General features: G+C 41.9%; 1 protein-coding gene across 2 annotated transcripts in view; it reads left to right on the top strand.

Annotated features, from left to right (window-relative positions):
- The first annotated feature begins 1038 nt into the window (after positions 1-1038).
- Positions 1039-25121, top strand: part of SLCO5A1 (solute carrier organic anion transporter family member 5A1) — a 52619-nt gene continuing 28536 nt past the window's right edge. For both annotated transcript variants that reach the window (XM_056854063.1, XM_056854064.1), the window contains exon 1: positions 1039-2000. In XM_056854063.1, the coding sequence (XP_056710041.1) occupies positions 1073-2000 (928 nt within the window). In that variant the 5' untranslated portion in view covers positions 1039-1072. The remainder of the gene's footprint in view (positions 2001-25121) is intronic.

Below are 25121 nucleotides of genomic sequence, written 5' to 3' on the forward strand. Positions count from 1 at the left end.
GCATGAGGTCCAAACTGTCTGCAATATCCCTGCTATTTGTAGATGAATATTTATGCCTATTTATTTTTAGCCATGAAAATAAAGGAGTTGGTATGTTGACCTTTTACTATTGCATCGGGAGGAGTTATAATGTCTGCATACAGGACTTATGCCTTATGCATGTGCTCTTTTTGTGCATTCCTGTTTGCACAAAGAACAAATTGGAAAGGGATGTGTGTGCGCACTGCAAGGGACCTGGTCTTGTCTTCAGATATCTCATTTCTCTTTATAGGAGAAATTAAAACCGTGGAAGTGCTTTGATTGTTTCCTGTGTATTTAAATAAATGATATATCTGATGGGTTAGTGTTAAGATCATTAAAATTACTTCCGCCTTAGGGTGCACAGAAAGGGGAGGGGAGGCTTGTAGTGAAGGGCAAGAGGGATCCCAAGCATTCTGCTTTCCTTGTTCAAGGCAGAGAGCTGTATAATAGAGCGCCAGCCTTCTTTTCTAGCCCCAGGCAGCAGCAGCAGCTGTGTGAAGCAGGACAAAAGCAGTATGCTGACCTTCTTTGCTTGATCTCTCTCTCCCCCTGCATTACAGATTGGTAGAATTGCCATCAGGACGTTTTGAAGCAGAGGCTGGGGGACGTTCTCTCCCTGTCTGCAGCGGGGCTGCCAGTGATGTAGGCAGTGAAGGACTCTAGGTGGCTGGGCTTCAGTGAGAGCTCTGGCACTTCTCCGTTGCCAAACTTGGCTGACTAATCCACGTGGGAATGTTTCTGTAAAGGGGGAGAAGCCCAGCCCAGTCTGTTTATAAATTCTCCTGTTGGGTGAGCGGACAGGTCCCCAAGTGGCACGAAGAGTGATGGAGCCACCAAAGAAGCTGCTGGACATGTGCTCGGAAGCTTTGCTGTGACACTCTCCGGGATTATAGGCTCCTTATTCCAGAGAGGCTGCAATTGGCTCTGAAAGCCACAAGGAATGCTGGCACACTGTTGGGATGGAAAAGGCAGCTACGGCGGTGGTTTTCAACACGGCCATGCCTCTGAACTAGGAGCTGGTAGTTGAGCCCAAATCAGACTTGCTTTCAGAATGTTTTTGACAGGAATAACAAAGCACCAGCGCCCCTGTTCTCTTGAGGGACGGAAGCCAGAAAAGCAAGACGGGAGTTTAAGGTCTAAGAGTCTGCCGGTCCTGCATGGATCTTCTTTGCGGATTACCATCACCCAAAGTGCTCTCGTTACAACCAAGAAGTCCTTCTTGCAGAGTTTCCAGGGGGGCTCTGATCAGAAAGGTTGCCTTGATCCTGACCCTGCTGTTTCTGGGCCTGTGATGTCTTGTACACCTTCTAGCTTTTCAAGAATTGGAAGTTTAAATGAAAGAACAGATGTCAATAACTGTGCTAGCACTAGTCAAGGGGTTTCCCCAGCTTCCACGCTCCTAGTGATACCCGGTAGAAAATTTGTCAGCAAAGTATTGACAGATTCCCGGTTCTTCTTGGTTTGCATGAGCTTCCTGACGTTTATTCAGTCCCTCATGGTGTCTGGCTATCTGAGCAGTGTCATCACTACCATCGAGAGGAGGTACAGTCTGAAAAGCTCTGAGTCTGGGCTGCTGGTCAGTTGTTTTGATATCGGCAGCCTGATGGTGGTGGTGTTCATCAGTTACTTTGGGGGGCGAGGGCGAAGGCCTCTCTGGCTTGCTGTAGGCGGGTTCTTTATTGCTCTCGGGGCTGCCATATTTTCTTTACCTCATTTCATCTCTCCGCCATATCAGATCCAGGAACTGAACTCCTCTGTCTCTAATGATGGCTTGTGCATTACTGGCAATACAACAGGCAAAGACCAAGTGGAGTCACCAGCCTGTGCTGAGGATTCTGGGGGAAAAGACCACTCACTCTACGTATCTTTATTTATTTGTGCCCAAATTCTTATTGGCATGGGCTCCACACCCATCTATACCTTAGGACCAACCTACTTGGACGACAATGTCAAGAAAGAAAACTCTTCACTCTACTTAGGTAAGGTGGCTGTGTGGGGTGAAAGCGTTCCTGGGGTGTACCAGGAAATGACCATGACTCTTTTTAAAAACGTTTCGTAAGAACTGTGGCAGTTGTTACTAAATCCACTGAACATTTTAAGTGAAATATAGGTGCAATCTATCTAAAGTTAAGCTCTTTCAAACAGGCTTAAAAGCATTTAACTTCCATTCATTTTAGTATGAAACTTAAAAAGCTTCAGTTCAGTTGGATTGTGCCATAGTTCATATGTTTTTGATTTTCAAAATATAGTTACTAGGTTGTTAATGTTCTTGATAGTCTTGAGGCTGCAAACTTTAGTAAAGAATTCTACTAATTTGGTCACCTTACTTTAAAGATGTTTGAGCAGGGCTTATCCATGGTCCAGTATGATAATATTGGTGACATCTCTTGTGCATGCTAATTGCCCTTGGAACGTGTGGTGCCTCATTGCCATTGCTCCATAGAGCTGGAAACAACTGGGACATTTTATTGCATGTATAGACCTAAGTGTACATCTTCTATGCATACAGTAAAATGTCACAATCTTTATCCTGCAGCTATCGGGCTGATGCTTACTAGAATAAAGTTTAACCAAAAGTACGCCTTTTCCTGTTCCAGCAGTCTTCTGTAAGCATAGACTGATGTGCTTCTTAGTTGGCATTTAACTTAACATTTGTGTGTCGAAGACTATTTTTCACTCAACCTCAAAGTTTGTTGGCATGGTCTGAAAGTTGGACTGCCAACTTGAAAAATTAAATTCATCTTGAAATTCAGATGTTGATATTCGGAATTTTGGATATTTGTATTCTGTTTCTTAACATCTGTAACCTTCAAGAGCATACCTTAGAACAAGACCAGTTAAGGCATGTTTAGAGGTGAGGAAGAGAAGACTGTAGGTTTGCATCTTTTCTTTGTATTCCTTGCTCGATTGGTTGCTGTTTAGAGTATGTGCATGGACTCCCCACCCATAAATCCTTTTCTGTTTTAAATGCTAGGGGTTCATCTCCATACCAGGGGCAGCCCATTCCTGAAGGGGGGAGCAGATCCGTGGCGGCCGGGAGCGGTGTAGCTGCGCTGCCTCCTCAGAGGCTTCCCGGCCGCTGTGGAGAAAATAAAGGTATTTAATAAAAAAAGAAAAATGGAGAAAGGGGGGAAATGCCCCATTGTAAAAGTCGAGGCTGCACCACCCAAAAAAAAAAGGCAGCGTAGCCATTTCAAAGCTTGAGGGGGAGTTCCCAGGGTGAAAGGGGTTTGGAATCTGACTAATGTCTGCTCCACCCGCTGGAACGCTTTCACCCCACACTTATGCCTCTTCTGGGATTTCGTGCCTGGCTGGTGCCATTTTATTCTGTGATAAGGTGGCACCTACACCAGCACGGGGTCACGCTGGCACTTTGGTCCCCCTTCAGGATTGCATGGTTAGACCTCTACCATCTGAACACCCGATCCAAAATTGGCACCGGGGGAAGGGAGGCAGGCTGTTGGTTGCTAGATTGCTGTTTCACTGGGAGTGCGGAAGTGTAGTAAGTTGTCCCAGGGTAACCAGTCATTGGGTAGTGGAAGATGGAAGTTGAAGGCTCCACTAGGTGGAGCCTTCAAAGGGCAGTGGAATGGAAGCTAGAAGCGCTGGCCCTTCTGGTGGGAATTTCTGAGATTGACCAGCTGGTGGCAGAAGGAGAAGCATGCAAAAACCTCTCTAAGAGTTGGGCAGACTTGGGAGAGTGATGCGTCACCGGGTGGAGACTCAGGACAACAGCTCTTACACATCTTGGAGGGCTACATTCTGTGACGTTGGTATACCATTTATATTGGTGTGAAATAATTTGCAATGGCATGAAACATTTGGTTACCGATACCACTATGGTATCTCTATTTACTTATGGTATCCCTGTTTACTTAATGAACATTTGGGGGGGAAAATAGTTCAGTAATGTTCTTGAAAAGATTATTACTATAAGGAGTACACTTTAATATAGTAACAAAATTGAACATATATTTACAACTTTAATGTTTTAAACTGGAAGCTTGTTTTGTTGCTTTAAAAAGGGCAGGAGTTCTTGAGGATGGTGTAGCTATGTAATAGTTGAGAGCCAGCGTGGTGTAGTGGTTAAGAGCGGTGGTTTTGGGTGGTGGACTCTAATCTGGAGAACCGAGTTTGATTCCCCATCCCTCCACATGAGCAGTGGACGCAAATCTGGTGAACCGGGTTGGTTTCCCCACTCATATGAAGCCAGCTGGGTGACCTTGGGCTAGTCACAGCTCTCTCAGCCCCACCTACCTCACAGGGTGTGTGTTGTGAGCAGGGGATGAGAAGGTGATTGTAAGCTGGTTTGAGTCTCCCTTAAGTGGTGGAGAAAGTTGGCATATAAAAACCAACTCTTCTCCTCCATACCATAAGCAAAATGAGAAAGGGCTCTTGAATACAATTTTATCAGACCCTGTCATATCAAGATTTGTAGAAATAAAGACTGTTCATGATGACCATGTTTTGTTTTTTGCAAAGGAAGGTCACTGTGGTAACGTCTTACACATAAATAAGTAACAGTGAATTGGAGGCGAGTGGTTCTTCTTCCTTTATCCTCCCTCCCCAAGGCAGCACTTGCCTTATTCCTCTGTCATGTTTGTTACCTTTGTTAGTTTATTGCAGTGGGACTGACAGCTTTTCCCTTACAATGCATATTATGATACTGTAGTTAATATTCTTCAGGGTGAAAAGTTTGTGGTATAGCCATTTGCTTTGGTGTTTTTTTTAAGAAAACTGACATAGCATACCTTCTTTTTGTTTGTATACATACAATCTGTACAACTGTACCCAGTTAGGAGTATTGATTTTTGGCAACTGAAAGACACTAAGAAAATCACTTCATTGGAATGAAATAGTCAATGATGATTTGAAAGTAGTAATATTGCGGTTTAAGTTAAGGTAATTTTGCTTAAAACTGATACTCTGAAGAAAAACAGAATTAAAGTTTATAAATTTCAGGAGTGCTGACCATTTAAGTCACTCATTGAAAATGCCATGCCTTTAGACAAATGGTCTGTATGATTATGCTTATTCTTTACCTATCCTCTAAATGGTCAAATGTAGAACCTAAATCCCTGTAAGAAGGCAAAGATTTGGTGGGAAATCTAAGAGAGGCACGTCTGTTAGCAATAGATTAAGAATTCAAGAGCAAATGTACAGGGTCAGGCCAAGTGGGCCAGTATCCTGATTCACATAATGGTCAATCAGATTCCTCCACAAAGCTTACAAGCTGGACATGGAGACGAAAGCTGTCCTCCTGTTGTTACCTCACCCCCAAGATGGTATTCACAGGACTACTGCTGCTGAACTTGGGAATTCCATCTAGTTGCTGTAACTAATAGCCACTGAGGGACCTGTCCTCCACGAATTTGTCTAACCCCTTTTAAATCCACCTAAATATGTGGCCATGAATGTTAGGGAGTGTGTGCATGATAATTGTCCTGTTTCTGAGTTTTCCCCACTGTCAATATGCTCTTTCCCAAACTTGTTCTACTCTGCTCTTTTTGTTTTTGAAAGAATGCAGTCCAGGCACTTTAGTATGCCACCTGAAAGGAATAGTGTGCATTTTCTTGTTCTGCAAAGAACTTATATACATGTTCCCAGCTTCAGCCTGTTGGGGCGTAGGTTCAATTTTCCCCAACATTTTTTCCTACTATGCCACCAGGAGGCCTTTTGAGGGCCCTCAGTTATTGCTGTTGCACTGTACTTTTTATTTTTTATTTTACTTCATTTATAGGTTGTTTACGCATGGGTACTTTCACTCATGTTCACCCCGGTCTCACTTGGTTGTTCCTTGGAGTTATGCATGAGTTTTTTGTCCATTAGAGATGACCTTGCGGCCAGCCCTCACAAATCCTGGGTCTTCCCATGCCTGTAATAACCCGATTCTATGATCTCCTCTGAGATCAGCCCAGGTGAAATTTAGCATAAGGTAAAGCGTGTGATAAGGGAGTTGGGGGTGGTGATAAGGGAGTTGGGGTGTGTTTCTCTCAGAGAAAGCACTACAGCCAATTACAAAGCAGCGTTTCAAGGGGCGAGTCTCAAATGCCTACTGATTTCTCAGAGTTCTTTCTGAGCAGACTAGAAAGGATTTTAGAAGGATGCTTGGTTTTCTCTCCCCCCCACCCTGTTCCTTTTAGAGAGCTCTGTTTTTTGAAAAGGTTTGTAAAACGACACTTAGGCTTCGGACGGGGGTGGGGGGAGAGGAAATGGATGTTTCTCTCACAGAAAGTACTACAGCCAATTACAAAGCAGTGTTTCAAGGAGTGGAGACTCAAATGCCTCCTGATTAGAGCTTGGTGACTGCTGGAGCATAGATTTGCAACAGAAAAGTGTGGGTCGAGAGAACTTCAAGCCCCTGGTAAAACTCCCATGCATAAATGACTATAGTTCACTTTTGTTCCCATTTTATTCTCCTCCATTTTAGAAGAAGACGAAGAAGAAGAGTTGGTTTTTATATGCCGACTTTCTCTACCACTTAAGAGAGACTCAAACCAGCTTACAATCACCTTCCCTTCCCCTCCCCACAACAGACACCCTGTGAGGTAGGTGAGGCTGAGAGTGCTCTAACAGAGCTGTAACTTGCCCAAGGTCACCCAGCTGGCTTCGCGTGTAGGAGTGGGGAAACAAATCCAGTTCACCAGATTAGCCTCCACTGCTCATGTGGAGGGGTGGGGAATCAAACCCGGTTCTCCAGATCAGACTCCACCGCTCTTAACCACTATACCTTGCTGGCTGGGTTATTTTATTTGTGCTATAACGATCTTTTGCCACTTACCTATTTCCACTTCAAATTTTAATAGAATTGTTATAGCTCTATAGTGCATGTGCAAAGGAAAAAAGGAGCATTAAGCCCAAGAGCTAATATGGGGTGGCTGCAGAGCACATATGGAAGGCAGAATTGGGGGGAAAATGCACAGAAAACACCCATGTGTGAAAGCTCTGTTGCTACTACACATACTTTTAAATTAACAGCAGCCATAAAAACAACACAGAGAATCCTGACAGTAAAGAAGCAGCCTCTATCTACCTTTCCCACCCCATAAGAGGATAATTAAATGATCTAGTGGGCACTGTGTTTATAATCAAACTATACAGCTTTGAAAGAAAGTGTTTGTGAGATTGCATTATTAGATTTTCGAAATCAATCAATTGCCTTAAGAGCAGCCATTTTATAAGACAAGTTCTCACCTGCATATAATCAAACTAGGACAGTTGACCATCACTAATTTTTCTCACGCTACCAAAATGACTACTGAATATCGAATGTAATATTGGTTTTTAAACTACTGTTGTTAGCTGCATGGAGTTTATGAACGAGCGGGATATAATTTTTTAAAACATATAAATCATGTAGGCTGTTGCAGCAGGATAAACCCGTGGAAATGGGCTAGAGATCTTCCTTTACCCAGTGACTGGGTGAAAATTCTGTCTCTGCCCTTCAGTTCACCATCAGGGTCTCCCAGCCATATACCCTCACCTGTAGCCCGTCATCAGTTGCCCAGTTCTCCAAGCTCAGCCCTACTCATCTCTCACCTAGCAACAAGCTTGGATGACAGTCCTCACCTCCTCACAGTCAATCTAATAGTCAATAAGATCAGATTAAAACAGACTTTATTAAAACAGACTGTACTGGCTTTATTTCAGACACCAACATCCAGCTCAAATAAAAAAAGGTCTTTCAGTTTTTTAATTACACTTGAGGGTTATGTGAATCTTCCTCATGTTTGTGTGACTGAGCGATCTAGAGATTCTTCTGCTCTGAGGCTGTAATCTTTCAAGGGTGGCTTTTTCAACTTTTTGAGTATTTATACTCTTATTCTTTAAGGTCATGGTTTGAAAGCCAGGAGTGGCGATCCCCCTCCCCTTCCAATGATGGACAGATAGTTTCCATATTTGAAGGATGCCTCTCTCTGACAGATTGATTTCAGCAGGCCTGGCTGTCCGAAGCTGCTCAGGCAGATGGAACGTGAGAATAAGCCTTGCTGTAAATGGATTAGTCAAGTGAGCAGAGGGCAGCCGAGGCAGCCAAGGGCACCTGATAAATGCCATTTATCACATGGCTCTGCCATTGAGTCACATGGATGTTGCTGTCACTTATATGACATGCTGCCTAGTTTTTCAACCACAGAGAAACTGTTGCTCTCCAAACCTTTGCCATATATACATGATGCGGGCCAGTTTGTGGGACTAAAATGATCTAAGTCGAAATGCAACTACAGAAACATCCTGGGGGTGTGGGGAAGCACATGAGTGTTTCTAAAGCGTAAAGCGCATGCAGCTAGAAAGGAAGGGAAGGAGCTCCACAAATAGAGTTTAGGTTTTGAAATACGAGGGTGGTAAAAATGAGAAGGAGCTAAATTTTGTGACACATTGCTAGTGATGATCACCTTAGTTTATAGTCGAGTTCACAGAGTATAACAGTATGCTTGTGCCATTTTGTCTGTGTGCAACTCCTTTTATTTGAAAACGAATGTGTGCCTTGGTATATAGGTCATTTATGCATGGTCGCTTTAACATCCTTTATTCCCCATTTCAGCCAGGATCAAAGTAACCCGGGTTGGGGAAAACTGTATGCATTGGCTAGAATGATCAGGAATGAAACTGTGTGCTAATGGAGGCATGAATACAGAAAAGCAGTCTCCCAAGTTCAAATCAAGTCCCACCCCTTTAAATGCTGCTCTGTAATTGGCTGACTTCGCAGTACTCACCCTGAGAGAAGATTTCCTTCCCCCCAGACCCAACTGCTGCATAAAAGAGCATTTTAAGAACAAAAAACGGAGAAATCTGAAAGAAGGGGGGGAGGAGAAATCCAAGCCTCGTTTTAAAAAAGCATTTCTTTTACTCAGAATGAGCTCCTAGGTAGCAGAAAGCACTTGAATCCCTGCCTCTTTACACACTGCTTCATGATTGACTGTGAGAGAAGCCAATCTTCTGTGCTTCCCCTGTTTGGCTATCTGCATGCTGCTTGATGAGGGGTTTGGAAAAAGGTGGGGCAAAGCTCAACCCGAGAACAGAGTATGCATGCTCTATGACTCCGGAATGAGCCAGGATGAACGGTTTAGTTTGGGCCAGAGGAGGGATGGGAAAAGCCGGGTTCGTTTTGCATTGAAACAGCGTTGAGCTTCCAAGGAATGTGGTGACATGCATACTGAAAAACTTGATCCTGGCTGAAACAGGGAATAAAGGAGGGTAAAGCGACCATGCATAAATGACCATAGTGATGGCAAACTTTTATAGCTTCTTAGAACTCTGTCTCCAAAAGTGTTTTTAAGATCTGTCCATTTCTCAACTAACAGTAATTTTATGAAGTCTAGAGATCACTAATTCCGATCTTACAAAATTCGCCTTATGTAGCTGTGGGAGCTATTTTATTTATTTTTCAGGTTTAATCCAGCTCAGTGCTTGAGTGGCAACGGCATATCCTCTTAAATGTAGGCATGCAAGCTCAGGCTGGACAGCTGTTTTGACATTCCTGGCTGGATGTCCAGCATTTGATCAAAAAATGCATTTGATGCTTATACATAATCTCTTGGCTGCTATTACCCCAGTCCACCTGTCAGGATGGCGCTGGACCGGTTTACAAGGTGGAGTGTCATTCTTCTTCAGACTAAGCTATCAAGCAATTATATAATTACCAAGATGAGTCTGCTTTATAAGCCCTTCCTTATTTATTTATTATGAGGGAGACCTGAGAGAGGTCACAAGGGGGAGGCGATGCAATTTTCCCCACCCTTTCTCTTGTGCACTGTTGCCATTGTCTTAATTTTCCTTGCCTTTTTGCTGTAGCACTATCTTCCTCCTTCCTCCTTGTTCTGGCAGCTTCCAAGATACCTTGGCATGCATTCTGGCTGCTGTGGGAACCCACAAAGTCGGCCCAAATCTAACCAGGATTTTCCTGATGTCTGCGCATGCATGAATGTTGCAGCTAAACCTTTGGGGCTCTCTTACTTCCCTGTAATTATTAATTTTTTTTACAATTTTAATTGGTAGCTATGGCTAGCCTTTGCTATTTCCATGGGCAACATCCAGTATATATTAGACATAGAACTGGTAATAGATAAGTGGCACTCTCCCATTAAGGCACTGACTAGACCCCAGACCTGTTTAACTTCAGCAAGATGACTGCATCCGGACCATGTCCTGGAGCTGTGGTCTTCTCCCTCTCTGCCTTTCCCCTGCAGTGGGCTTTCTTGTAGATGGCAGTGCAACATGAGTGCATCGAGCCTCTTCTTGCTTGGTATAAAACAGATATTTAACAAGAAAAACCTGTAAATAACAGTAACAGTGACAGAAGGCTATATTTTGGACTTCCTTGATAAGCAAGTATGGCAGCCATGATGGTTGTTCAATTTCTGGAACCAGGTTGTATGGGACTTGGCACAAAAGATCTACAGGGGTGAGAACTGTGTGTGGATGAGAGCCAGCATGGTGTAATGATTAAGAGTGGAGGACTGTAATCTGGAGAATCGGGTTTGATTCCCCACTTCTCCACATGAAGCCTACTGGGTGACCTTGGGCTAGTTGTAGTTCTCTCTGAACTCTCTCAGCCCCACCTGCCTCACAAGTTGGCCAGTTGTAGGGAGAGGAAGGGATTGTGATTATAAGTCACTTTGAGACTCCTTAAGGTAGGGAAGAACAGGGCATAAAAACTATTTTTCTTCTAATTGACTACATGTCCATTATTTGGGAGAGTTGTCTGAAGGTGCAGGATGCTGTTCTACTGCTGAAGCTAGGCAAGTTTGGCCCTGTAAGCTGCCTGGATGGGGGATGGCTAGGAATCATGTGTAAGCTAAACTGAGCTCTTTGGAAGAAGAGTTGGGTATGTTTCATAAAGGCAAAAGATGAGTGGCTTCTCATGCTGCAGATACTTGCTTTGTATGCTTACAGCTCAATCCTGAGTGCGTCTGTGACAGTGATGGCCATCGGCCACAGTAATAGTCGGGGTACTGATTGGCCAATCTGCAGGTGGAAAAAAACAATGCATGCCCCTCCACTAGGTGCAGACCATAGAGAGAGTACTTGGGATTCCAATGTCAAACAATATAAGACAAAATAAGACAAAATGTATAATTTCTACAAAAGTCCCGAATATCAGGAATTCACAAACACAACGGATGAACGTCTATCACATTGCTCAATGAAACTTCATAGTACATTAAAGCAGAAGGCTAGTAGCCAATCTTGTGCGCGAGACCGGGCGTTTTTTTCAGAACCACCAGCTTGGGTAGATGTGCTCACCCGAAGCGTCTGAATTTACATCCTATGCTTCATGTCCTGTTATAGCTCAGAACTTCGGAAATTACACAGAATATTTATTCGGGACTTCTGTAGAAATTGTACATTTTGTCTTATTTTGTCTTATATTGTTTGACATTGCCTGTTATTTAATATATCACCAGTTAGCTATCAGTGCTGCTTTTCTGTTTTTGATAACCTCCAGGTACTAGCTGGAGATCTCCCGCTATTACAACTGATCTCCAGTCAATAGAGATCAGTTCACCTGGAGAAAATGGCTGCTTTGGCCATTGGACTCCATGACATTGAAGCCCCTCCCCTCCCTAAACCCCACCCTCCTCACGCTCCGCCCCAAAAATCTTCCACCGGTGGCGAAGAGGGACCTGGCAACCCTAACGATCCCTCCATCTGAAGTTATATAACCAGTTCCGTGGCCAGTATTGTGTTAATTTCAGTCCAACACCACCAAGGTGTTTTGGATGCTTGTGATATTGATTACAGAGTGAATGTGGATGGTGCTTATTAATTTTCTGCAGGTGTTTTAGTAGCCTTTCTAGATTCAGTACCTACTTTTAACTACCAGGCAGTGGCTTGGGAACCAGAGCTGCAAGCACATGACAGGAAGCAATGTGACATTAGAGTCCTGTGACAGGAAGACGAGGAGGCAGTGTTACGATATTACCAGTGACAAGGCTTGGACCATGCACAGTGAACTAGGAGAGCTGGGGACAGCAAATGCAACCCAAACACCACGTGGTGTATTGTAGTGAGTCAAACAGGAATCCTCTCTATCAGGGTGACCTCCCCTGACCCTCCCGTTCCTTCATTTAGTGTATGTAAGTGTGTGTAAACTAGAGAGACAGAATGCTTGGTGCCCTTGTTCTCAGTACGTGCATGATTGCAAGCTTGACATTCAGAACTTTTCATCAGGTGGGATGTTCGGTACAAACAAATGGAAGAGAAAAAAGATGGCTTGAAATAATTCTTTCCTCCTCCCTCCCCATTGATTTTTGTTATATATCCTTTTCTGAAGAATTCAAAAGCTTGCATTTTGTTTTGTGATATTTTGGTTGGTCTTAACAAGAGATATTTTATGCCTTCTTCTTCTTTTTTTTAACGGAAGAGATAGTTATAGTCTGTAATAAATTATTAAAAGCTGTAGATACTTAGAATATGATGGGCAGTTAGATCAACTTGATTTAGCACAGCTGTCTAGCAACGGAAGCATTGAGAGTATCCCTCTGGGAAATATGTTATCCAAGGGGAATGTAGATAATAACATGATCTTGAAGTCTGCAGTATGTTACTATAGATGCATCTGCTTCCCGTCCTCATAAAATTACCTGGCAGTTATGCAATAGGAATGTCTGATGTGAGAAAACAGCCAATGATGTCAATGAAATAGTAATTGGGTAGAGGCTGAAGCAAAAGATCTTTACAGATTAGTGCCAAGAATATTATACCTCATAATACCACAAAAGTGGGGTGATTAAAACCACAAAACAGATGGGAAGAATGGCATATGATAAGGTAAAGATGATTAGCTATGTTTTGCCTGTTTTTTTCTTTCCCCACTCTAATAGGTTTCTATTATGTCATGAGGGACCCTGTCTTAAGAAAACACAATTAATATGGAAAATTTGTCAGGGCCACTGCTGGTGTTTACTTCAGAGAAAGTTGCATACACCGATGTTTCCAAATAGGTGCAAATGCGATGTGAGTTAAAAATAAATACATTGTTAAATAAAACCCTAGTACGTAATTGAATAGATCTACTGTTATTGTATGTATCATTAATCCTCACAAAAAGCTGGTGAGGGGCCTGTTTTATGGCCCCTTTACATAGGAAGGTGGGGTATACTTTCCTTGTGTGTTCGTTTCTGAGAGAAGGTGATGTGTGTAGGGTTAAACGCTAATGTACTTTGGAAGACCAGGTTGCTGTCTGGATCAAGTATGTAGACACGAGCAAGACTCCAGTAGCACCTTAAAGGCTAAGAAAATTTTTGGCAGTGTATGAGCTTTCTTGAGCCACAGCTCACTTCGATAGTAAGTGTCCTTAAGTAGAGGAGAGTGAATTAGTCACACAATGGCAATGTAAATGTCAAAAGCAAGTAAATGACATTAGCAGGCGTGATTGGATTAGGTGTGATATGCAGAGGGGTAGTAGGCGTGGAGAAATTAGCATTGGTAATGAGACAGGAATCCCAGATCTCTATTCAGTCCAGAAGAATGCATTGTCTTGAGTTTCATTATTAGTTGTAATTCAGCAGTCTCTGTTTCTAATCTCCCTTTGAAATCCCTTTGTAAAACAACTTCTACTCCTTAAATCAGCAACTGAATGCCTGGAAGGTTAAAATTTCCCCCCTCTGATTTCTGAATGTTGTGATTTCTGATGTCAGACTTACGTCCATTTAATCTTTGTCGCAGGGACTGGCCTGTTTGTCCAGTATAGAGGGTGGAAGGGCATTGCTGGCATGTGATGGCATAAATCATGTTAGAAGATGAACAGGAGTATGAACCTGAGATAGTATGGCTGATGTTGCTGGGCCTGCTGATGGTGTTTCTAAGATCTATATGAGAGTAAATTTGACACCTTGGTTTGTTGCAGGCTTTGGTACCGGAGTCCATGCTACTGTTAAGTAGTTTATCATTGCGGGTGAGAAGTTGTTTTAGGTTAGCAGGCTTTCTGTAAGCAAGAAAGGGTCAAACCCGCCCCCCCCACCGTGCCTTAGCGAGGGAAGTGTCACAATCCAGCATTGGATCAAGTAAGGATTGACTGTTCCAAGAGAGCCATCTTGGCTTGTGCAGTGGAGCTTTTGAGTATGTGCATACTGTTCTCTCTTGGCCCATATTTGAGAGTTATTGGTGTGACATTGAATGAGAGTCCCGAGGAAACAATGAACTGTTGCCAGTCCCCAGGTGCAGAATAGGCATCTTTTGTGGACCTATGTCCAGTACATTGCGGTTCAAGACCATAAACGGTGTTTTGTGGCCCCAACTGGCACACTGCAAAAGCTTGGATTCCTGAGTTTGACAATGCTGAAGAGAAATCCAGGCATCTGGAAGGAAAAGGGTATATTAGGAGCTTTTGGTCTATAGCTCTGGTTTTTCCAGAATAAATAACAAAATAGAAATGAAAGGTAAAAGTTGCTCCCAGATACCTGACCTGATGATCTGCCACTCATTGAACTGTGTAGGTATTTCTGGTTACAAAGACTGTGGATTCTGTTTCAAAATGAACATTATCCTTTCCAGATAAAGTTTTACGTATGTTTGCATCTACAAATGCTAGGTTTAGCATTCTTCCTTTGTCTCTGGCATACTAGGTGTCCATATGCAGGGGGTTGTTGATTCCCCCCCCCCCAATCATGGAATATTAAGATTTGTGATTTGTCTGCCTAGAGTGAGTATATGCACCCTGTGATCCTGCTTGGTAAATGGTTGTTTGTATTCTGTGTTAAAATTGTTTTGAAGAATTGTGCTGTGACCTATTACCAGCCCTTTAAAATTGAAAAAAAATGTGTTCATTTCCCAAAACAGAATCCTTGTCTTTTAAGTTGATAACTGTTCATTTACTAGATGGTAGTCTTCCCTTCCTTACTGATTTTCCCAAGCTTTACATAACTTTTAGATTAACTGGTTGTTGGACCTTAGTAAGACATGTATTAAACTTCTTGTAGCAAAATCTGCCCCGACCTCGATGGCCCAGGCTAAGATGATCTCACCAGATCTTAGAAGCTAAGCAATGTTGGCCCTGGTAAGTATTTGGATGGGAGACTACCAAGGAAGTCCGGGGTTGCTTTGCGGAAGCAGGCAATGGCAAACCACCTCTTGCCTTGAAAACCCTACGAGGTTGCTGTAAGTCAGTTGCAACTTGACCGGAAAAAAAGTTAAACTTGCTTTGAACCTGTTAACATTTAACAACAATGTGTGCTTGAGCCTAAGAGAACATGGGTGGTACCAGCAGAAAGGAAAGGGCACAAAATAAGTTTATTTTGAATTGCTTGAGTGAGAGTTGCATAGATGATCCCATCACGTTCTGAAAGTGATCTAAATAATTGACTATTCTATGATTAACAACAAAGCCAAGGTTTGAGCAAGGTTGCTTGATTGTTGTACACTTGGGGATTTTGTCCTATTTAACCGTTCAACTCACTGTTAAATCATACACAGAAGCCATGGACAGGTGTACCAGTGGCTACTAGCCATGGTGACTGAAGAAGAAGAGTTGGTTTTTATATGCCGACTTTCTCTACCACTTAAGGGAGAATCAAACTGGCTTACAATCACCTTCACTTTCCTTCCCTTCCCCACAACAGACATCCTGAGAGGTAGGTGGGGCTGAGAGAACTCTGACAGAGCTGTGACTAGCCCAAGGTCACCCAGCTGGCTTCATGTGTAGGAGTGGGGAAACAAATCCAGTACACCAGATTAGCCTCCGTCACTCATGTGAAGGTATGAGGAATCAAACCCTGTTCTCCAAATTCGAGTCCACTACTCCAAACCACCACTTTTAACCACTGCACCACACTGCCTCCACATTCAGAGGCAGTCAACCTCTGAATCCCAGTGCCAGGAGGCAAAATCAGGGGAAGCCTTCGGCCTCTATGTCCTGTTGTTGGACCTCCAGAGGAACTAGTTGGCCACTGTGTGAGACAGGATGCTGAACTAGATGGACTACTGGTCTGATCAGCAGGGCTCTTCTGATGTTCTTATGCTGATGGATGGATTATGCTGGGAAGCTAAACTCAGCATTACAAACTCAGCACTATGCGTGGAAATCTCAAGAATGAAATGACCTTTTTGTTTCAGCAACACAGTAATAAGAATATGAATTTTCATTCTCTCTCGCATGTTGTTTAACATCTGCATGAAGCTTCTGGAAGAGCCCAAGTGAAAGTTTGGCATTTACTATAATAAATCAGCGATCTTTTGCTTTCCCTCATCAATGGTAAAATAATGAATTGTTAAGGTCTGGAGTTCACCAGGTGAAAGGTTAAAGTCAAATTTATGGTATAAGGCCATAGGCCATTACAATCTAAAACAATGTAACAGCAGATCTAAATCAGTAACTGCATTCCTAAGGAGAGTTACTCCAGTCTAAGCTCATTCATTTCAATGGGCTTAGACTGGAGTAACTCTCCTTAGGAATGCACTAATTCACCAGGTGAAGGTCCATAAACTTGAGGTCAATCAAGATGACAGAGAGTGTTGCTGGCTGGTGGACCTGTTGAGATGAGAGTTGGAGGATAACTTTTTTTGGAAGAGGTCACCTACCTCACAAGGTGTCTGTTGTGGGGAGAGGAAGGGAAGGTGATTCTAAGCTGGTTTGATTCTCTTTAAAAGATAAAGTCGGCATATAAAAAACAACTCTCCTTCTCTTCCTCCTCCTTTTATATAGCCTTGCAAAAATCCCTCTATTTCAGATTTGTTGCGTCTTTGTTCACTGTTCTGAATGTTATATAGTCAGTGGGATTGTAGCCATCTATAATCCAGGTAACAATTTAATAAACCCCAAGAATAACTTGCTGTAGAGGCTGGATAGCCATCCAGACAGTTTTACAGTAGACAGCTTTAGTAGATATTGAAGGTCTAGTATGGATGCTAAAAATGCTACATAAGGCATCTTAAAGTGTAAGCGTATTATTATGAAAGGAAAATATCTGGGTCTTATCTCAGAAATGCACAAAAATAGTCAGCAGTCTCTGTAGTCATTAGGTTCCATAAAAGAACATCATTTTAAAGATGGTATTTTGTCTTTAAAAATTTCTTCAGTTCAGCAGATGGTGACCTTAATGAATCTGATTTAACGAACAGAATGCAGTACTTTATGCATCTTTCTAGCTCAAAATATCTCAAAGGCATTTTGCAAAAGTAATGTGCAAAATATTGGCAATGCAGAGTTTTCAAATGTAGCAGACATAATTAGCTCAGCAATATTTTACACAGGCTTGCATGTTTGATTCTGATTTCTGATGAGGTATCGTCAGTTTAGTGTTCTATACACAAACGAATCCTGTCAGGATTGTATGTGATTGAAAAAATTAAGATAAGCAATATATAAGATGTAGATTTAGTGAGACATTTCAGCACCCATCTCCTTCAGTGAATGGAAATAAAGGTTAAATTTTAAGGCAGGAAATGAAAGACAAACTGATGGTACCGAGGACAGAGAAAGTCAGAGAGAATTCCCAAATGTTTGCACTTGCTGTATGAAAGGTGTATATTTCTTGAAGATTTATGGTTTTATTGTCAAAATTGAGCCTGTATGGTGTCTGCTTCCTCAGTATGTGTATACCATGGTTTTCCTTCAGGGTCACTTCCACACCTAGTGTTTGGTCCTGCTATGGTGTTCATGTGAAGCGGGTTTTCCCTCCACTTCTTCACAGCATTACGGTGCTCTCGTGCACCTTCTGGCATTTTCCTGGCATTCCTGTGATCTTCCTTAAGATTACTATGGTCTTTCTGGAAGGATCACAGAAGAGCTGGGGGGAGGGGCTGCCATGTAGATGAGAAGGTTTGGACCTTTTCTGGTACTGCCCACAATGGCCATCCCCTCCATGTTATAAGTGTGTGTGTCATTTTTAAAGAAATGTGGTATTGAGATATTGCTATAGTAAATTGTCAACTGCCGATTAAAAACCCCCACAGAAAATAGTATCTGGTGTGTGTGTGGAGGCTTGAATGTTTGCTAGAGGGGACTTTGGCTGGATTCAATAAGAAGCATTCCTGATGGTCAATTTGGATGGTTGGGAGGACTAGTTTTCATCACAATCTATAGTATGCTGTTAAATAGGATTTTCATATGTTGTGTCCAATCAAAATGTGAGCTTTTACTGGGTTCCCCCTTTGTTAACATTGCTATTGCCCTTGAGTTCTGTGATCATATGATTGTATGAACTAGAACCTGAATTGCTATTTGATTCCGAGGCCCATGCCTCATGGAGTATCCAAACGCCTGAGTAATAACCAAACTATAATAACTAGGGTAACATCAGAGGTACATGTTCCTACATTAACTTTATAGAAAAGACAGAACCCTGCTCCTAGAAATTTTACTTTAAATTTCGCCAGTTGAAGAGGCAGCAGAGGAAGAGTAAGGAAAAGATGGTCAAAGGTAATGACTATTTTAGGGAAGGAAGAAAAACTAGGTATGTATTACCAAATGCAGTTAAAAAACAATCTTTGTTTTGGTTACATTTTCTATGGAGCATTTACATTTTCATCTTGGCCTTTTCCCAAAGAGCACAAGATGGCATACCTTGTTCTGCTCTTCTCCATTTTATCCTAACAATCTCAAAACAAATGCTCTCGAATCAGTTTTACAGAGAAGCAAAGAAAGAAACCAGGAGTGGAAAATGAAGTTCTCTCGCATGCCCAGTACACAAATTTAAACAAACAGGTCCTGCGTCACCTTAAAAACTAACAAATACATCGTGTCATAAGCTTTGGCAACCAAGCATCTCCTTCATGGATGAATGTAGTGGCCAGGTAAGTAAATTGTATATTTGTATTAACTGAGGAAAATCTACACAGAGAAAAGGCAGAAAGACAACAGGACACAATATGACCAATGTGAGATCATGGGCTTGTCCCAGTTCTTCTGAGGCCTAAAAGTTGTATTTAATAAATTTGTATAGCACCTCTTGAAATCTGTTCGAGAGAGTGCCCAAAAAATCAGAACATAATAAAATAAAAGCAGAATACAAATAAGGATAAAACACAGCAGCATTCAGAACCAACTGAAGTTTCAGAAATGTATTCTTAAACAGCCTGGCATAGAACACTCTGCAGTATTCTAACCTGGAGGTGACCAGAGATAAATTCATGATTTAGAGTTTGCTGTGTCCAACTACAACTTTAGCCAAAGGGCACTGATTGTAGTCTGCACTGCCAATTAGTATTTAAAACTGCATTGCTGAAAAACTACAATTGTCAGAATTGTTTTCTTTCCTAAGAAAGCGTTCAATAACTACTTTTCAAGTCAAGGGAAAGCACATCAAACAAGGTGCATTGTTGATCTTTTTACGGGCTAGTGAGAAGTGAGCCTTCTTATTTGAAGTTCTTGTTTAGCCTGCTTTTTGATGAATAATGTGTTTGCGTGATAAATCAATAATAGTCATTAAGGAAAGATCTAAAATCTGGTGCAAGGCAGCTTAACCCTGCTGACCTGCAAGGTAGGGGCTGAAAGGCACAGTTTGTGTAGTTTTTGATACAAAAGAGAAGGACAGCAATCTGTTGTTGAGGGGTAAATTACAAGGATGTCATTGCTGCTTTGAGGGACTACTTTGAGCCTGTCTGCTTTACTGTATGCCTGTTTGGTTCCAGCAAGTATATTTATAAATAGATATTACAAAAATTCACAAGTCCTGCCCTCACAGGGAAACTGACCTGCTAAGAATGCCCTGTGACATTCCTCCTTACAAGGAAGTGGAAATGCAAGACAGGATTTATAGATGTTTCATGTTTGTCCTATTTCTTTTTGATGTGGCGTCTTCCATGCAAGAAAGAGACAAAATTAGAATACAGCCTATTAATATTTCTGCAAATAACATAGACAGAGGTATTTTTAGTAGGTGTAACAAAACAAACCTGTTGAATTACAGATTCTGTTTCACAGTGTAACATCTTGCTATATAGAACAAAATTAATTGGCAGTCTGTGTGCTTGGGACCCATTTAAGTTCTAAGAGATGAAACCTGGAAATAATGTCCTTTCTATTTCTTCCTTTCATAAGCTACTGTTGTACTCCTCAACATTCCTCCAATGCAACAACTTCCTCTACCATCAGCAGAAGGCTCCTCACGCTGGTGCCAATAGAATGAACTAGAAGGAGCCAGTCTAGTGTGTGAACTATATAGTGGTTTGATATGTCATGTTACTGCTTCAGAATTGTAAATGCAAATTTCTCCTTTCCAGCATACAGATTTGTCCAAGTTCTACTCCTTCACGCCAATGGTTTATGTGCTACAAAGATAAAAAACAAGAAAAAAATATAATTGTAATTTATCACAGTATGGGTTTCTTGAGGGGTTGGATGTGCATAATATCCATCAAGTTTACAGAATTCTTAATGACAAATATATTTTTAAAAGTGCAATGCAAGTAACAAGATGTATATATTAGACATTGCAGATAATTAAATTCAGTTTAGAATATAATCCATGGAAATCACAGCATCTGTATGATATAATATTCCTTCAGGAGTGAGTCTGGACTTCTTGCTACAGAAGGAGGATTACTTCCTAGATACTGAAAATCTAAGTTTAGGAACCTTCAGTTGTGCATTGTTTTGGCACTTTGATTATTTAAAGTCTTCAGGAGAAAAATCACGACTGGCGGAAGGAATACTCTGGTTTTGATAAAGTTGATCATTTATCTACATATTTTCCCCAGCACACTGATCATATAGTCAGGCTGGGGCGGATGTAGCTAAAATTATATCTTACATTTACAGCAGTGGTTCTCAAACTGTTTGAAGCTGGAGTCACTTCTAAAGCCCACAGAGGTGGGAAAAGGTATCCCCACTGGGGAAGCCGCAGCAAGTGGAGTAGAGGTGGGAGGGAATGTAGTCTGCATGTTCCATCCCTGAACCTTTTGTTGATGCCAGCAATCATACGGGGGGGGGGGGGGGCTTTAGCCTGGCAATCCCCTTTCCCCTCTCTTCCATTTTCCTGGATGAGCTGCAGAATAAAGCTACACTTTGGCTTAGCAGGGAAGTAAAAAAAGCCCTTAGAAGGGCCAAAAAGGGGGAAGAGGAAATGCTGATTTCAGCTCCAGCATTTTGAAAGCAGAGGTTAACTCTTCCCCCTTGCCATATTGACTGCATATGGAGCGTCCACATGGATACTCTGCTCCTTGTCACGTTGTAGTTCCTCTTTTGAGCTGGATCACCCTACAGTGTGACTAAGGGCACCTCCTTATGGTGGGACTTGTTCTGCTGCACACCTTTTTGTGCTTAGATCTGAAGAGCTGTGGGATAGAAACCCTTTCCTTACCTAAGATAGTGATACTGAGCAGGTTGAGAAGTGATCCTGTATGCTCAAAGAAATATAGCAATAATTTGTTCTGGGTAAAAGAAAAAGAAATTTATTTGGAGGCTAAACTTTAAAACATAAGAAGAACCCTGCTGGATCAGACTAGTGGTCCATTTAGTCCAGAATCTTGTCTTACACAGTGGCCAACCAGTTACTCTGGAGGGCAACAACAGGTAGGGTTGCCAAGACTAGCTTCATTGGGTGCCCCTGAGTTCTAATGTTTTGGGAGAGGTAGAAAAAGTTCTTTCTGTCCCCCCCGCCCCCGGTGCATAAACCTCTGTCGTGTCTCCAGTTAGTCAGCTTAGTACAGCAGTCACATGTTCAGTGCAGCCCCACCCATTGTGGAGATGCTCCAGTATAACCGTCCTGCCCACTTCTGATCACTGGGCTGCCATTGCAGTATCTCGCATGACTGGGCTAAAAATATATATTTTTAAAAGCTATAGCTACTAGGGTAGTATAGTTAGTTGGTCGGGCCACAAAGGGTGGTCCCACAGCATTTACTAGGGCATACTTGTGTGATCTTGGATAACATAATTTAATATTCCTTAATTCATTCATGCACATTGAAGTCGATATGATTAATGTGATTTTTCTTTCTTTCTAGAGGCAAAAAACAGCTTCATTAAAAATGTACAATTGTAATTACTTGGGCGGGGGCAGTAGGACATTAGCATACCGTTGTTAGGTGGATCACTATGTAAATTGAATATCAAAGTAATTATTGCTTCCACAAATGCACCCTAGAGCTTCTTCAGGGACCTTTAAATTATGAAAATACATAGTTGTGAATTTTTACTGGCATTTGAGAATGTTTGTAGAATACATGTGAGGAAACTAGTTAGGCTGAAGGCTTTTGGGTGATTTTTAATTGCTGCTTTAACATTCATTGTCATTCAGCAGTCTGAATGAAATATCTTTTGGTTGACTAGAAACACTATTGTGTAATATTACCTTTATTTTTTAGAAGTCTGCAGAAGACTTTTATAATACTACTCAATAAGAGAGCCAATGTGATTTATTCATTTACTTCTTTTATAACCTGCCTTTATCTCCAATATGGGTTACATCATAATGGTTACAATATCTCCAAAATGAGTTACATCGTAATGGTTAGAGAGTGTGATTAGGCTTGAGAAACTCAGGTTCAATTCCCACCTTCCTTTGAAACTTACTGTGTGGCCTTGGGCCAGTCACTATCCCCTTCTGCCAGTCTTTGGCCTTAAGAAAATATATTTTTTTACTTTTGTCCAGAGTTCTCTCCTTCCTGTCTTAGGTTTTAATTGCTGTCTATGGGCTCTGTATAATTTTGGTTTTTATTGGTTTTATAATGTATCTCTATAATGCTTTGTTTTAATTGTTAGCCATCTAAATGGCCTTGTTTGGGCAGAAAGATGGGATATAACTTTTGTAAACAATAATAAATCTCTCATCCTAACCTAACTGTGAGGATAGAATGGAGGAGCAGTAAACTATGGTTTTACTTCCCTCCCCCATATTTATTTATTTAAAACATTTTAATACTGCCTTTCTACCCAGTTTAGGGCTCTCAATGGAGGGGGGGGGCTTTAAAAACAAGCCTTTGAAATACCTAGGGCTCTCAGTGTGCGGGGGGGGGGGGGAGACTTTAAAAACAAGCCTTTGAAATACCTAGTATAAAACCCATTAAAAGCAACAATAAAAAAAAAACACAAGACACAATTAAAACATACACAGGAAGGAGGGAATGCCAAAAGAGTCTTGTTTTGCATAAGTTTGTTTAATCTTTTTTATCGTTGGCTCATGTCTTGCAGCAGTAGGGTTGCCAGCCTGCAGGTGATGGCTAGCGATCTCCTGGGATTACAACTGATCTCCAGGCAACATATATCAGTTGACCTGTAGAAAATGGCTGCTTTGGAAGGTGGACTCTATGGCATTATACTCCACTGAAGCCCCCTCCCCCAAATCCCACCCTCCACATGCTCCACCCCACAAATCTCCTGATATTTACCAACCAGAGCGGGCAATCCTATGTAGCAGTCAATTTCATATGTTAATAAGGTGTTATTCAAAGTAGTGGTTCCTGGTTTTTTTTGGGAGGGGGGTGTCTGAGTCTACTGTCAGTGGCCTTTGGGTAGCTCTGAGTTCTCTCTCTCCATCCTCTTCACCCTGTTGGTAATGTTTGATTGTCTTAACTTTTAAAATAATGGTTAGATTGTATGCTGTAGTATTCTAGAAGGTACTCTATTGTCCTAAGAGTGACACAGATTATTGCACATCCCTTCTACACAGCATGTAGTTTGTCTAATCTTTGGAGCAATGGAACAGTGATTTGATTAAAATCTGTTCAGATTCCTTAAATGGCCCAGGAAAATTAATATTGGCAAGCTAACATAGATTGAATTGGAAAATAGATTGCTCCCCCTTTTAAAAGCAGTCTCTTCCTTTGGAAGGACTCTCATTTATACTAATGTAAGTCTGAAGCATCCAAAATAGTACTACTAGCACAGGAAAGGAAATACAATTAATTTATTACATAGGGATTGTGATTGATTTAAAGATAACATGTGGCTATCATAATTGCCAAGAATACAATTATATGGATAGAACATTCTGCAGTTGTCATTTACCCTGTGGCTTTCTACCACCAATGACACTTGGCAGTAGACAATCTTTATTCCTCAGTAATTGAAACCAATGATGCTATGACATTATCAGCTGTGGTATCCTTAAGAATGTGCAGGCATAATAGAAGCCCCCCCCCCCATTGGAGAGCTGCACCAGTTACATACCTGAAAAACCAGGAGCTGTACTTGCATAGAACAACACCTATTGGAGACGCTAACACGTCATAACTGTAGCCATGGACTGCTGCAGGGCTTTTCTGTGGACACTAGCATGTTGAATGTGTGTGGAGGGTGTCTTAGTGGTTCTAGCAGGCAACCTTTTCATGTAGCAAGTTGTTTGATGATGGGAGTTTGAGCCACTGTCCGACTACGGTGGTAATAAATGGCTGAAAGTGAACAAATTGAAACTGAACCAAGACAAGATGGAAGCGATGCTGGTTGGGAAGGTGGAGATCTTGAAGGACACTGTGCTTCCCACTCTTGATGGGGTTCAGCTGATGCTTGTGAATTCAGTTAAGAGCCTAGAGGTTGTACTGGATCCATCACTGCTGCTGGAGAAGCCTTATTGCAACTGCAAAAACACATTCTTTCAGCTAAGTCTAGCCTACAAGATGGTCCCCTAGCTTGACACGGCTGATCTGATCACCCAGATCCACACCGTGGTAATATTGAGACTAGACTACTGTAATGTGCTCCACATAGTCATTACCTTGAAGTCAACTTGGAGATTCCAGTTAGTGCTAGGCAGAGCTTGCATATTACTCCCATTGTACAGCCACTCCATTGGCTGCCCATCAGTTAGTGGGTTTAATTACAGGGATTGGCTATCACATACAAAGCCCCTCATGACCATGGTCCTTCATATCTGCAGGACCTCCTCTTGTCCTGCACTCTGCCATGGCAGCTTTGCTCATCAGAGCAGGGCCTTCTGCAAGTGCCACTGTGCAAATGGGCAAAATCAACAACTGCTTGTACACATTCATTCTGGGTAGTGGTTAGGAAGGTTTCCACTCTCTTGTCTTTCCACAAACTATGCAAAGCTGAATTATTCAGGTGGGCTTTTTTATACAGGAAACAGGGCTGGACTGTAATGAAATTGTCTGTGCTGTGGTAAAGGAATAGGGATTGTGGACTATACTGCTGTGTACAGTCTAATGCTGTAAGTATGCTCATACTGTGTAACTTATGCATCATTTAATATGTCATGTTCAGTTGC

This window comes from Euleptes europaea, chromosome 8 (assembly GCF_029931775.1).
Source record: "Euleptes europaea isolate rEulEur1 chromosome 8, rEulEur1.hap1, whole genome shotgun sequence".
NCBI lineage: Eukaryota > Metazoa > Chordata > Lepidosauria > Squamata > Sphaerodactylidae > Euleptes > Euleptes europaea.